The sequence below is a fragment of the Capsicum annuum genome, chromosome 8 (assembly GCF_002878395.1).
Source record: "Capsicum annuum cultivar UCD-10X-F1 chromosome 8, UCD10Xv1.1, whole genome shotgun sequence".
NCBI lineage: Eukaryota > Viridiplantae > Streptophyta > Magnoliopsida > Solanales > Solanaceae > Capsicum > Capsicum annuum.
Genome location: NC_061118.1, coordinates 159,714,793 through 159,730,387, shown reverse-complemented (window position 1 = coordinate 159,730,387; position 15,595 = coordinate 159,714,793). Strand labels below are relative to the sequence as shown.

General features: G+C 35.5%; 1 protein-coding gene across 1 annotated transcript in view; it reads left to right on the top strand.

Annotated features, from left to right (window-relative positions):
* Positions 1-8,757, top strand: part of LOC107869348 (receptor kinase-like protein Xa21) — a 33,763-nt gene extending 25,006 nt beyond the window's left edge. Inside the window, exon 5 of the mRNA XM_047395614.1 lies at positions 8,500-8,757. Coding sequence (XP_047251570.1) covers positions 8,500-8,757 — 258 coding nt within the window. The remainder of the gene's footprint in view (positions 1-8,499) is intronic.
* The last annotated feature ends 6,838 nt before the right edge of the window (positions 8,758-15,595 follow it).

Here is a 15,595-nt window from a genome sequence, read left to right as displayed (position 1 = left end):
TTCTCTCGACAAGTGTTGTTAGCGGGAGCCAGTGACGCCCATGAGGTTTTTGGGACGTGACACCTACTTCATTGACTGCTTCATATGAGGGGAGATAAGTATCTTGTGTTAAGAAGTTACCATGTATTGGATGACACATGCTTTGCATTATTGACCACTTTTATTGTCTTTTACCCTCTTTTAGTTGATATCATTTATCCTAGTCATTTTGTCTCTTTTTATCAGTAGGTAATATTGTTCAATCATGTTGAAAGAAGAAGAAAGAGCTACAAGTTCAATGTAACAGTTAAGCTATTTCAGGAAGTTAGTTAACTAACTGTGTGAAGTGTAGTTGATAGAGTTAGTTAGGAAGTTAGCTTCTAGATCCTTCCATGTAACAATATATACACACGCTACTCACTACATGTAAAGCTAAGAAAACACAAGATTCAATCAATGATCAAGCTCTCCATTCCATTTCTTCTCTGTTCTCTCTTCTTCCTTCTTCTCTAATCTGCAACTTACAGAGTTCATATACCAAGAACTTTGATTCTGTTCATGGTATCAGAGCCATACAATTTTATGCTGACTTCGAAGATTAAGTTTTAGCTTCCGCGACATTCAGTTTCAAGAATCTCAAGAAATCGATTTACAACAATGGTGATACCTTCTAACAATGGTGCAAATGTTGAGGAATCTTCAAGCTCAGCAAATGGTGCAACAGGTGCACAAAACTCTGTTCACTAGTTACTGTTCACCGGCGCCCTTTTTTTTTTTTCTTTTGTTGTTGTTGTTGTTGTTCTTGTGAGGAAGATTATTTTGTGATTGTTGTTATTGTGGAGAAGATGATGATCAAAGAATGAGCCTCCTCTTTTTCCCTCTTAGAATTTTTCTCTTATAATGGGCATGGATTTGTTATGATGTGGGAATTTTGGTGGGTCCCGCATATATTCTTTCTTTTAGTTTGTTATTGTGAGGATAAAAATATGAGTGGGTAGGGAGGTTGAAGCTTTTGATTGGGTAGGTTGTTAGGATATGATAAATTAGTTAGAGGTATTGTCTTTTGTTTATTTTTGTATTTTTGTGGGATATAATTACATGGGGTTGGACACATGGTAAGGTGAACTAAAAATGAATAAAATTAGACATCGGGAGGGACAAAATTAGGTGTCTACATCATGCCCCCTTTGAATGTAAACACAAAGTATTTTCAGACAAAGAAGTAGACAGCGAGACCAAATTTTGACCTGACCATTATTCAAAGAAAGAAACAGAAGGAAGAAGGACAACCGTGTCTTGACTTAAGACATCCTACCTACCCAAGTTATGAGATAATCAAGTCACGGGTATTTCAAAGGATTGGAAAGAGAAGGACTATGCCGAGTTGGAGAGTCGAGTGAGGTTCTGTTGAGGTTCCAGTCCGCAACTCTGTTAGTACATCAAAAATGAAAATTACAAGTTCAAAACATAAATGAAATTACAAAATCCTATCTATGCAGCTTCTTCTGGACTTTTGACTTGAGTTTCATTACCTTATTCTTCAGGCGGGCTCCTGACTTTCAATTTCATCAACTTGTTGTTTGGCTTTAAATTGTTTCACCTCGTTGCTTGAATTTCAATTTTCTCACCCTATTCTTCAGGCGGGCTCCTGACTTGATATTTTTCACAACTTTTCACGTTGCTGCTTTGTTTTCAACTTCTTCACCTTGTTGCTTGACTTTCAAATTCTTCACTTTGTTGCTTGACTTTTCATTTCTTCACCCTATTCTCCAGGCGGGTTCCTGACTTGCTATTTCATCAACTTGTTGCCATGCTTTCAACTTCTTCACCCTATTCTGCTGGCGGGCTCCTGACTTGCTATTTTTCAATCTGTTTAACTTTCAATTTCTTCACCTTGTTGCTTGTTTTTTCATTTATTCGCCCTATGCTTCGGACAGGCTCCTGAAATCACATCAAAACTAGAATGAAAATTATTCCAAACAAATATTATTATAAAGAGGTTTTATTTGCCGGAAAAGTAAAGTTTCAAAAACAGAAATTGAATTTTTGCCCAAGTTTATCATTAGAAGACTTTTGGAAAAGTCACATCATACCTACTTGCATGTTGCAATAATGAATCAAGACTCTGAACAAGAAATGCATCTCTTGAGAGTACAATTGAATAAACAAGACTAGGAAGTACGTCTCCTAAGAATTAAGGTGAGTTAGAAGTTTAAGTTAAAAGTGTCACCTGACAAATGAAAACTAGCAAGGAAGTGCGTCTCCAAAGGATTAAGTGCAATAACTTGACTAGAAAGTGCATTTTCTAGAATCAAGACTCAAGTTAGGAAGTGCATCACCTAAAAATCAAAATTCGAAATACCCAATCAAGGAAGTGCATCTCCTTTCCAATGTTGCTTAAATTATCAAAACAAGGACGTGCAACACCTAAAAATCAAAATTCAAAATACCCAATCAAGGAAGTGCATCTCCTTACCAATGTTGCTTGAATTATCAAAACAAGGAAGTGCATCTCCTTACCAATGCCGCTTGAATTACTCAAACAAGGAAGTGCGTCTCCTCATAAATGCTTCTTGAATAAACCAAACAAGGAAGTGCCTCTCCTTAGAAATGTTTTCATGAATTAACCAAACACGAAAGTACTTCTCCTTACAAATGTTACTCGAATTGCCTAAACAAGGAAGAGCATCTCCTTGCAAATGTTGCTTGAATTAACCGAACAAGGAAGTGCATCTCCTTTCCAACACCGCTTGAATTACCAAAATAAGGAAGTGCGTCTCCTAACAAATTTTGCTTGAATTAACCAATCAAGGAAGTGCGTCTCCTTACAAATGTCGATCGAATTACCAAATAAGGAAGTGTGTCTCCTAACAAATGTCTCTTGAATTACTCAAACAAGGAAGTGCATCTCCTCATAAATGTTTCTTAAATTAACCCAATAAAGGAAGTGCATCTCCTTACAATATTGCTTGAATTGTCCAAAAAAGGAAGTGCGTCTCCTTACAAATGTTGCTTGAATTAACCAAACAAGGAAGTACATCTCCTTACAAGCACCGCTTGAATTACCAAAATAAGGAAGTGCGTCTCCTAACAAATTTTGCTTGAATTAACCAATCAAGGAAGTGTGTCTCCTTACAAATGTCGATCAAATTACTAAATAAGGAAGTGCGTCTCCTAACAAATGTCTCTTGAATTAATCAAACAAGGAAGTGTGTATCCTCACAAATGTTTCTTGAATTAACCAAATAAAGGAAGTGCATCTCCTTACAATATTGCTTGAATTGTCCAAACAAGGAAGTGCTTCTCCTTACCAACATCGCTTGAATTACAAAAACAAGGAAGTGTGTCTCCGAATAAACGTCTCTTGAATTGCTCTAACAAGGAAGTGCATCTCCTTACAAATGTTGTTTGAATTACCCAACCAAGGAAGTGCGTCTCCTTACAAGGAAGTGTGTCTTCTAGAAATCTTTAATTATGATTTTTACCAATCTATTTTCTCATATGCTCTCTTTTTCTAACTTTAACCCTCTGATTCAATGTTCATGCTTAAACTGGATTTTAAGATCTGACTGAAAATTTCACTAGCATGTCATATCACTAGAGTCAACACAAAATGTACTATCTAAAGAAAACAAACAAACCACACATATTTAAAACACAAAGGAAAATGAGACACTTCATTTAGTCGAAACAAAAGATAGAACGGTTTGAACATAAACAACAAAAAGACAAAACAAGACAAATCCTGAACTACAACCCTAAAATAATTCGGAGAACAGAAAATAAAACAAAATAAGCTACCAAACCCCTTCCTAGTAAGGAGAGGGGAGACTTCCCAATTGCTCAGCCTGACATCTTAGCCACTGGTTTGCATATCAGCATGACTAGATCTTTCCTCACTGTTCATGTTCTGCACCATAATTGATTCATCTTGAATCATCTTTTCAATTTCTCTTTTCAAATCTAGACAATCTTCAATGCTATGACCCTGAGCATCAGAATGATAAGCACAACGTGCATTAGGATCAAAATTTCTTGAACGTCGATTAAGAGTGTGCCCAAGAAGAGGAGTAATCATGCCCCTATGTCTCAATCTCTGGAACAAACACGCATAAGATTTCTCAATAGGAGTAAAATTATCCTTTTCCTTCATCAGCATTCCGTAATCTGGCCTTGGATGAAACGTGGATTTAGAGATTCCTTGGTAAATTTGTGGGGGTTGAGGATGATGTTGAGGGACAGGTGCATACCATTGTGGATAAGAAGATGGATGGGTAAACAATTGTGCATTATTCAAAGTACATTGAGGAAGTGGAATGAAACTCCTTGGATTTTGAAAAGAGGCACCTTGTTGTAGATGACTAAGTGGATTTGATATGTAAGCTCGGGATTGAGGCTGACAATATTGGTGAGTTATACCTCTCAAACTCTGCTTTGGCTCTGGAAAGACAATAGGTGTGTTTCCCTTCTTCTTTCCTTCAGTTTCCCTGGATTGATTTCAATATCCTCCCAAATGTTTCACAGAATCCTTCTGCCCATCATGTTCCTCAAGTTTCGATATCTCAAAGCTTTGAAGAAGGCTGATACTTGAAGACATGCCCCATTCTTTATATGAAACATCTTCTTTACCCACAAGTCCCAGGAAAATTTCCATATCATTTTCTACACTCTTCATTTTCCCCACCATTTTCTCTGATTTTTCTGGTACACTAGGCTTCTTGGTAAGAAATTTTGGCGTTCCTCTTAACCTAACTGTAGGATCAAGAGTATAGCAATGATCATCAAGAGCCTTGAACATGGGTCCACTAGTAGATTGGGGCAGCACAACTGTTGGATTGATAGGCAATGTGGAAGCCTCAGTATAAGGTTGAGCAATAAAAGCACAGACGGTGTGTGGTGCTATGAATGTGGTAGGCTTATACTGAGGAGCTAAAGAAGGAGAGGCGGAATCATTGGGGTGCATTTGATGTGAAATGGATTCTACGACATGCTGTGATGTATCAACAAAAGTAAGAAACTGACTTTACAATTTTGGTGGAAGACTCAAGGTATTTGCAGGGACAAAAGTGGGGAATGGAGGTGGAGGCAGCCCATTGGCCCAAGCTCTGTACATTTCCACCATTTGTTGTCTCAGTCTCAAATTCTCTTCCTTTAAACTCTCAATTTTCTGACTCTTTGTTTCATCCATGATGCTGCTCTCTATATCCTTGTTGGACACAACTAACCCTTCTTTGGATTTGGTGTGATATGGAGAACCAGCCAAGAAGCCACAAACCAACCACCTTAAACTAATTGAACAAGAGGTAACAAATATGTTAGAGTTCAACATTTTTTCTTCAAAACCGTTTTTTTTTTTAGAAAAGATCACCGAACCCAAGAAGGGCGCCTACGTATCTCACCCCTGAAAAAGGAGAATCAGGTGTGCGTAGTTCGTGAAGTTTTGCCAAAATGGACAACTAAACCTTTTCCTTTATTTTTTCTTTTCTTGAAACTTTAAAAAGAGAAGAAAATAACAAATTGTCAAAAGAATAGACTCTTTTTGCATTTTCACGTTTAAAATTCCCATATGAAAATGAAACTTGAACCTATTAAAGAAAAATCTTTTTGTAGTTTTCTTTTAAAGATGTATATGAAACACTTTCTCTAAATAAAGAGTGAAGAAAATCTTTTTGAATTATTGAAATAAGATCAACCAAAAATGAAATCTACGACTATTGAGGAAAATCTTTTTTTCTTTTTTTTTTGTATTTTTTCTTTTCAAGATATGTATGATACACCTACTCTAAATAAAGAGTGAAGAAAATCTTTTTGAATTTTTTAAATAGGATCCCCGAACTAACAATAGGCTGCCTACGTATCTCACTCCCGAAAGAAGAGAATCAGGGGTGCGTAGTTCATCCAGATTAGACAATTAATGATTAACTAATAGATTGACCCTAACTTAAGAGACACAACCAAAGACAAACAAATAAAATCTCTTTTTGGATTTTTAATTAGACACTTCAACTAAAACTGACACCAACAATTACGAAGGAAAATCTTTTTGGCATTTTCACTCTATAAGAATGTACAAAGCTCCTATTGAAAGGAAAAAATATTTTTGAGTTTTCGAATTATGAGTGCTTACTAAAGAAATAAAAGGAAAATTTTTTAACGTTTTTGATTTTGTGGGAAATGAGTGCAAAAAGTATTTTTTTTTTTTTGAATTGTGAAAAACTAAAGCCATAAAGAACCCCAAAAACTACCAAATCTTTTTTTTTCTTCACTTTTTTTTTCTTCTTCTTTTTTTTCAACAATTTCTTGCCTACACACTTTGCTTTTAACTCATGTTTTTTCCCAAACCAGTCGGTCAAATAACCTCGTTACCCTCAAATATGCAATGTTTAGCACGTAGGGATGCCTTAGAGGTGAGTCTCCTACAAAGGGCCAAGTGGGCCCTGCTAGGTCTTCAATATGATGCACATAAGCATGACCTAAAGGCTGACCTACGTTGGGGTTCACTAACAAAGCTGTTCGGGGGAGCGTATGGTCGATAGTGGCTGCTTTGCTTTCCACCTACTCCATAACACTGGCGGCTCCCCCTCTAAAATAAGGGTGACTCAACTAGAGGTCGTGTACAACACGTGTACTACGGACTTGTTGCAGAAAGAAGGCCTGGGGGTAGACACATGATGCCAGATATAAAAGTGGTAACACATAGGAGAAATACTGTACATAAAGAGCACGAAAACATTCCACAATGATAAAACAATAACACAAAACAACACAAACAAAATGTTTATACACCTATAGTGCCAAACAAAGCCGATACGACTCCAAAATAAGCTCGAATTCTAAACAAGTCCCCAGCAGAGTCGCCAGAGCTGTCACACCCCTTTTTTGACTCCAAAAAAAAGATATGTATTTTAAGTTCGAAAGGGTTTTATTATTAAGATGACAAAAATGAAAATTTTTTTTTGAAAAAAAAAGGATTATTTACATTATTTTTTTTTCTTATTCAGAGTTGCCACTTGGCATAATCCAGTGTGCCAAGTCACCTTTGAAAAATCCTTTTTGAAATGGTTTGACTCTAAAGACTGATCCGCAAACAGAGATTCCGGCTAAGGAATTTTGTTGACTAAGAGGAAGGTGTTAGGCACCCCTCGATCCCGTGGTTTGACCACGGTCGCTTGGTGGAGCGTATCGGCTAATTTGACATTACAAATGTACAAACCACATAAACACACAAAACAAGAAAACAAACAAATCACACAAAATTCAAAACAAACCAAAATAATGTTCAGTCCAAGTTATACAATCCAAAATAAAAGAGGTGCTGAAATATAAAACCTATTCTATTCTAAGCTAATCCTAAACTAAAATTCACCCGACGTTCCAGGCCTTGATCACGAGCCTCCTTTGCGTACATGCTACTTCGGGGCATTCCCTGGATAAATCAATACAAATTCTTCGGGGCATTCGCCGGCCAAATAAGTAAAATTTAAACTTTTCGTGCAATAAAGTAGAAAGTGCTATTCACGCACATATTCAAACACTCCAACAAATCGTTATTCCTAAATTTGCCTACCCGGCCTATGTTTGCCTACCAATTTCAACGTATCACAATTCTATCATGTTCAACATTATCAATACATCAAAATTAATCAATATTCATTTTCCTCCATTTTTAATCCCCACCTTAATTCATTTTCAACCACGTGATTAACCCATTTCAATACACAATCCACCAATCGAGAATAACGAAAATTCACCAATCATGCTTAGCACATCACACACCCAAATGTCACCAATAGTTCACATCAACAAACAAACCACGGTATCGAATCACATGCAATCACAATCACATAAGAATTAAATAAAAGAGAAGAAAGAATTGGACCTTAAATTTGAAGCTTTCAAACTCAATGTTATTCGAATAAAGAGAGTCCGCACCTGGAAACCTCGAGCCGAACCTTAACACCAACAATCCAACTCAAAAAATAATGAACCGTTCACCGTCACTTTTCACGCCGTTACTGTTCACCGATACTATTCACCGATTACTGTTCACCGACGCCCTTTTTTTAAAATTTTGTTGTTGTTGTTGTTGTTGTTGTTGTTGTTGTGAGGAAGATTATTTTTTGATTGTTGTTATTGTGGAGAAGATGACGATCAAAGAATGAGCCTCCCCTTTTTCCCTCTTAGAATTTTTCTTTTATAATTGGCATGGATTTGTTATGATGTGGGAATTTTGGTGGGTCCCGCATATATTATTTCTTTTAGTTTGTTATTGTGAGGATAAAAATATGAGTGGGTAGGGAGGTCGAAACTTTTGATTGGGTAGGTTGTTAGGATAAGATAAATTAGTTAGAGTTATTATTTTTTGTTTATTTTTGTATTTTTGTGGGATATAATTTCATGGGGTTGGACACATGGTAAGGTGAACTAAAAATGAATAAAATTAGACTTTGGAAGGGACAAAATTAGGTGTCAATAGGTATTGAATTTCCAAGATCAAAAGAAAGTATTCTGATGCACCAGAGAAAATATGCATTAGAGCTTGTATCTGAATTGGGACTTGGTGCTGCTAAACCAGCTGCTACACCTATAGACACAAACATTAAGCTGACAACTAAGGAGTGTGATGATCATATCTATAAAAATGAGCAAGGACCCACTGATCCACCAGCTAATCTGCATGCTTATCAGAGACTCATAGGAAAACTGTTGTATCTCACTATGACCAGACCTGATATTGCTTATAGTGTCCAGACTCTCAGTCAGTTTCTACAACAATAAAAAAAATCTCACATGGATGCTGCTATCAGACAAGTCAAACACATTAAGAAGAAACTTGGACAAGGAGTATTAATGTCCAGTCAAGCAAATACAGAAGTCTTTGCATACTGTGATGCAGATTGGGCATCATGTCCATTCTCAAGAAGATCTGGCTACTTGGTAAAGTTAGGAGAATCTATTGTTTCCAAGAAATGTAAGAAGCAAAACACAATTTCCAGGAGTTCAGCTGAAGCTGAATACACAAGCATTGCAGCAACTGTGGCTAAACTTGTCTAGTTACTGGGACTATTACAGGAGATTGGGATTGATGTCAAACAGCCTGGAAAAATTCACACTAATAGTAACTCAGCAATACAAATTGCATCCAATCCTGCATATCATGAAAGGACCAAGCACATTGAAATAGAATGCCACTTCATAAGGGAGAAGATCACTCAAGGACTAGTTACAGTCAACTATATTCCTACCAGGGATCAACCAGCTGATGTGCTAACTAAGGGCCTCAACAGAGCTCAACATGAACATTTGATGTCAAAGCTAGGCATCCTAAATCTATTTGGGATCACCTAGCTTGAGGGGGAGTGTTGAAAGAAGAAGAAAGAGCTACAAGTTCAATGTAACAGTTAATCTGTTTCAGGAAGTTAATTATTTAACTAACTGTGTGAAGTATAGTTGACAGAGTTAGTTAGGAAGTTAGCTTCTAGATCCTTCCATGTAACAATATATATACACGCTACTCACTACATGTAAAGCTAAGAAAACACAAGATTCAATCAATGATCAAGCTCTCCATTCCATTTCTTCTCTGTTCTCCCTTCTTCCTTCTTCTCTAATCTGCAACTTACAAAGTTCATATACCAAGAACTTTGATTCTGTTCAAATCATCACATTGCCAAGTGCTCATTGTTTCTGTAGTTGGAAGATTACTGTGTCTCCACTGTTAGGAGAATCAAGGAATTTTATCGTTGGCCTGGAGATATAGGGGAGCTTCCGATGTATCTGAAGCATGCGATGGATTCCAAAGATTCAGATCTTAATTCCAGCTCCACGCCATGAGAAGGAACTGAAGATGAGATGAAAGAAGCTGCACAAGATATTGCCAGTTATTAGGTTTCTTTTTTAGGATGCAGTTTCTGGGTTTATTTTTCTCTTTTTTTTTTTTTGTCGTTATAAACATAAAAACACAACACTTAAATATAATAGTCATGGTGAGAATCAAGGATTACGAAAGTCTTTGGTCTTTCGTGAACATTTAACCAAATATATTCCATTGCGAATAACTAAGAATTGCAAGAGCGATAACCACTGTATTTTATGGTCAAGCACAATTAATCAAGCTAGTTATCAAGGTCAGTTATTTGATCTAGCTTACATTACGCCATAATCCTATTCACAACTGTACGGTCGCTTGATAAATGTTTAAAATTTTCCTGAAATGAGCTAATTGGAGTCAGATTTGCATTTAGAGTTCATGAGATTTCTGCATTATAAAATTTAAGCGTTGAATATTCTATTATTATTGCTACTTTTTTTTCTCCTAAGCACCTAATGCCTTTATCTACCCTGGATTTCAACTCTACTATAGTTGCTAGTTGAGCAAGGCTATAGATTTGTCGTGAACGTTTACTAGTAAATATTTATGTGTTTATCATAGTTGATGTGCTTATATTGCCTGTCAGGTTGTTTTATCTCGGGATGGTAAAATTGTTGAACTCCAGCCTACAAATCGCATTGCCGAAAATCAATGGGCAGCAAACCCTTTAGTGAAAGAGCTCTATGGAAAGAAAAAATTTGTTCCTGGTAAATACAAACATTCACACTGTCTGTTTCATTAATTGATTTTCTAAGCCTACGAAGATATCAGTTACTTAGTTTGGATGATTTTTTAATGCAGGCTTGATAGAACGAGGTCGCAAGATGATAACCCAGCCCAATGATGTTGTTATATTGGAATTATTGATGTCATCAAATCCCCAAAGTTCATTTGCTTTGGTAAGCCCAGTTACTGAAATTAGTGTATGAACATTTTTGCGTCGCCACATTCAATACTTGTACAATGGTAATGCAAAAGGGGCATTGTTGAAATGGTAAGTATATACCCTTCGTCATACTTTGAGTACACATATCTCCCTACCGTTAGTGTGAGGGGCATATACGTACCATTTCATTAACGGTAGGGACATATGTGTACCCAAAGTATGATGGATAATATATGCCTACCACTTATCATGGTTCGAGGGAATATTTGTCCCTTTTCCATTGTTGAAATGTGATAACTCTAAGAATTTTAAGCAGAATATCTGACGCTTATCGACACCAGCTATATGTGAATTAGATAAACAATTAGTGACAACATCAACAGTTAGAGTTTGCCTTAACAGCGATAAAGAGTACATAAATATGTCTACACAAAACAACATAGCTAATAGGAAGTAGAGCTTCTGACTCAATCAAACATCATGGTTCACTCATGCGCGGGGTGTGGAAAGCACATGTACTCGATAGGCATCATAGGCCGACAATGCTGAAGTAACAACAGTTATATCACACTAAGCATGAAATTTTACCTCAGCGAGATCTCCTTAGCACGTAAAGAATTTAAGTGAAGTAATACAAAGAAGTCAAATAATCATTGGGATCTATCCTTCCTGCTCACCTCTTTAATATATGGAGGGAAGAATTCAAGGGTAGCCTGATGTTCAGCAACTAATTCTATGATGATTATATTTTTTTTAAGGCATAATGCATAAATATGACCCTAAACTTGACACCAAATTATAACTTTGACCTTAAACTTTGATAGTGCACAAATAGGACCTTTAACTATTCAAAACCTGAACAAATATGACCTTCGATTTTGCAAACTCCATGCATGAGTTTCACTTGCGCCTACGTGGATATGTAATTCATTCATACGGTGCCACACCATTAAAAGGGTTGACTGGGAGGACTTTTGATCTGGACTTAAAACGATGTCGTTTTTATTATTATTATTATTATTATTATTATTATTATTATTATTATTATTATTATTATTATTATTATTATTATTATTATACTATTTCTACATATTACATACTACTATTGCTTCTATCAATATACCACTACTATTAATACGACTAATTATTATTATTATTATTATTATTATTATTATTATTATTATTATTAACAATATGTTAATAAAAATTTCATCTTAATAACGTTAATTTAATAGACTACTACTATTCTCCATAATAAAAATTTCTTAGTAACGTTTTAATAACGTTAATATAATAACGTTTTAACAATGTTAATTTAATATACTACTACTACTGCCCTTAATAATGTTTTATTAATAACGTTTTAGTAACGTTAATTTAATAACGTTTTGATAATATTAATTTAATAACGTTAATCTAATAACAGTAATTTAATAATATTTTAATAACGATAATTTAATAAATTATCAGTATATAAAGTCTCAAATACCACATGTTAATAGCGATACCATTTTACCACACAAGATTTTCGAAGAGTCACATGCACCATCAAGATCAACCCTATAAACACCATCACCAACTTGAGATTTTTCAAGCACACCATGTGAAAAATATCTAAAGTGGATTTTTTGAAGGAATGGATATCATAGTTTTCTAGTTAAATTTCTAGAATAGTCTAGTGAATTAATATCATAATTTTCTAGTAAAATCTCTAGAATACTCTAGCATAGTATATAGGATAATTATCCTAGTATCTAGATTCTTCTACATATTTAGAAGATAAAAGTTGCCTAGATTATTCTTGTAGAAATATCTAGAATAGTATCTAGAACCATCCATGGATAAGTATAAATAGGATGGTCTTGAACAATTGTACTTCAACCAAAATCCAACCAAAAACAATTCAATTCAAGAAGTCTTTGTCACGCCCCAAGCCGAGGCCCTAGACGTGACACGCACCCGATACTATTGCTAGTATGAGCGAACGTTTTGGCATATCAAATGAGCATACAACTAACAGAACGAGTAGAGAGGAAACAAAATAGGACAAGATTTCTTAAAGGATAAAGTCTTTCAACAATGTTCATTAAGATCGGTTAACATATGAAGATACAATAGTCACGAAAAATAAGACTAAAAATCACAAGATTTGTCTAACAACTAAATCAGTCTATGAAGCCTTTAATGACTGACTAAAACTGTTGGGAAAAGGCCCAGGCATATCCTGACGTTGAAAGAAACGTAGAGAAATTGTCATATCTAAATTTTCCCCAGGTAGAAAAGAGGCTCACCAATAGCAGAAGATGATAATCCTAATGATGCACTTGACCGCGGACTTCAGATCCAAAACCTACATCATGTAACGATGTAGTGCTAAAGATGATCAATACGTGGAATGTATTGGTACACAAAACAATTTCAAGAGGGTTGTACAACAAGAGATTAGAAGTAACAATGAAATTCAAATATAAGTGAAGGCAACTGGAAAGGAACAAGAGTGTAAACTAAATTTATAATTAACCAAGTAAAGTAGATTTAATTCCTTTGATTATTTGTGGGAGAAAGTAGTGAACCGTCATAAACCACCATGTGAGCGCATGGAGTCTGATCTCGGCCCGATCAGCTAAGCCATCCTATACCTTGCCGGGCATAGGACGTGACATGACATAATTTGCTAACAAGTATCCATGGTTAGTCCCTTTTCGGGAAACATAAAAAAAGAGTCATCCGACTTGCGGAATAATCTCTATCTATGTCGGCAAACATAGTTTCGGGCATTTGTCATTTCAACCTATGTCTTCATGGTCAGCTAACTAACTCATGCGCATGACATTATCTTATTTATTTGATTAGCTCTTGATCAAAATGTTAGCCTTGGCAGGATAATGCTCATGGTTTATCCATTTTAGGCTCACGTACATATATTTGCCGTTTTAGGCTAATGATCATGAATTTGTCCTTTAGGACTTATGCTTGGAAAATCAACCTCTTTGGTATCATGCTTCATGAATTATTATAGTTATTGAGCATTTGGGGTGTCATGAATGAGGATGTTGCTCTTACATACTGTGCAATATATTTCCTTAATAATAGAGTAGGATATTTTTGAATTAGCGATGTAACAGTATGTTTTGTTTTTGTTGTCTGAACGTTGCAGCGAGAAAACAAGTAGTCTGCGCTGGTTCATATTTTATGATTATGCAGTTGAAAAAGAAAGTAAAGAAGCATATTGCAGCTACAAGGCTACGGCATTGGTGTATCAGATAAGGACTGCTCGAAAGTGGACCCTGTACAAAAACCACATTATAGACGGATATACAATCTCGCAATGAAGTCAAAGAAAGAGTAGATACATTTTGAAATTCAAAAAATAACAAGGAGAGGTCACCTTTGATCAACAAATTAGGTAATTAGTTCTCACTCACTTCTTTTAAATAGTGAGGTTCTCTCTAGGTGTAATCGCTTAACTTTGCAGATTGTAGATATCTTACAGTTATTGCCAAAAACTTCTATGATTCATACATCAAATCACAAGGGTTGTTGAAACTCACAAAATTCAGAAAGGAAGAACATGAAATAGAAACTTATCTGTACACACCCAACAACTATTAAACCACTAAATTTCATTGATAAGATTATAGAAAAAATTTGAATTGGATAATGGTAAAATGTCCAGAAACGAGAGTAAGGAATGGTTCTATATACCTCAAAACGTTTGAAAGAACTTGAAATCGGAAGAAGAAATTTATACTTGATTTTCGATCAAGTTCCTTGTGTTTCTTGGAGTTGTAATTGATAGGATGAATCTGGATATTTTCTGATGGAAAACATATGAAAACTGGTTGAAAAGTAAAGCTTTTATCGTGTGAATCTTGAGGAAAAGAGAAGGACTCTTCTTTTTTTTTTAACGCACAAAACTGATGTGAATAGAGGGGATTTTATCTGCTAGAAAAGAAACTAATGCCTCTGCTGAAAAGAAAACGTCTGCTATAAAACAAATAACCTTTAGAAACTGAAGAATAAGGGTTTAATTGATTGGGATAAGGTAAAAAGGAAAAGACGAAATCACCCACAAGAATATGAAAATAAAAGGGAAAAAAATAGAAAATTTTCGTCTGGTATAGGGTTGTTCTAACTGTTCTTTGTAAAATACATGTAACTTTTTACTTAGGAATCGGATTGATGAGCTGTTGGTGGCATTGAAAAGAAGACTCAAAAAGCTTCAATTTGATAGGTTATAGGTCACGTAACTCTAAATATTCTAGGAGAAATCCCTGTTTAACTCTAAATATGTACCTATACGAAAACTTAATCATTAAAGGACCTTTCAACTCAAATTTGTTTTAGAGCTTTCTTATGCCCTTAATTGATACCCAATACCCATACATCACATAAGACATGACCTTTACACCTAGATACTATAAAATTTGTAGATTCATGTCTAAGTACATTTGAAGAGACTTCCAATTTATTTTATCTTTAGCTCAAACATTGAGGGTGTTACAGTCTTCTTCCTTAACAAAGCTTCCATTTCATAGCTTTCTCTTCTTAGTTGAATCTTTCGATCTTAGTTAAACGATCTTGGGCTAGCAAAAGGTCTCTCCAGTTACACCTTGCTTCTGCTATTCACTACATGGTATCAGAGCCATAGCCACACATTGGCTTCTAAAGTTTATTTCAAGATTGGATTTGTGATCGATTCAACTAGTTTGTCCTAATGGATTTAAGTGGTCGCGTTAATCGACTGGGAATGGAATTGTTGAATTAATCCAATTAAAAGGTATGGAAGATTTGTATGGAATCATACCTTGTGGGGGAGGATTTGTGGGATGTTGTTAACGGGAGTAACACAAGTCCTC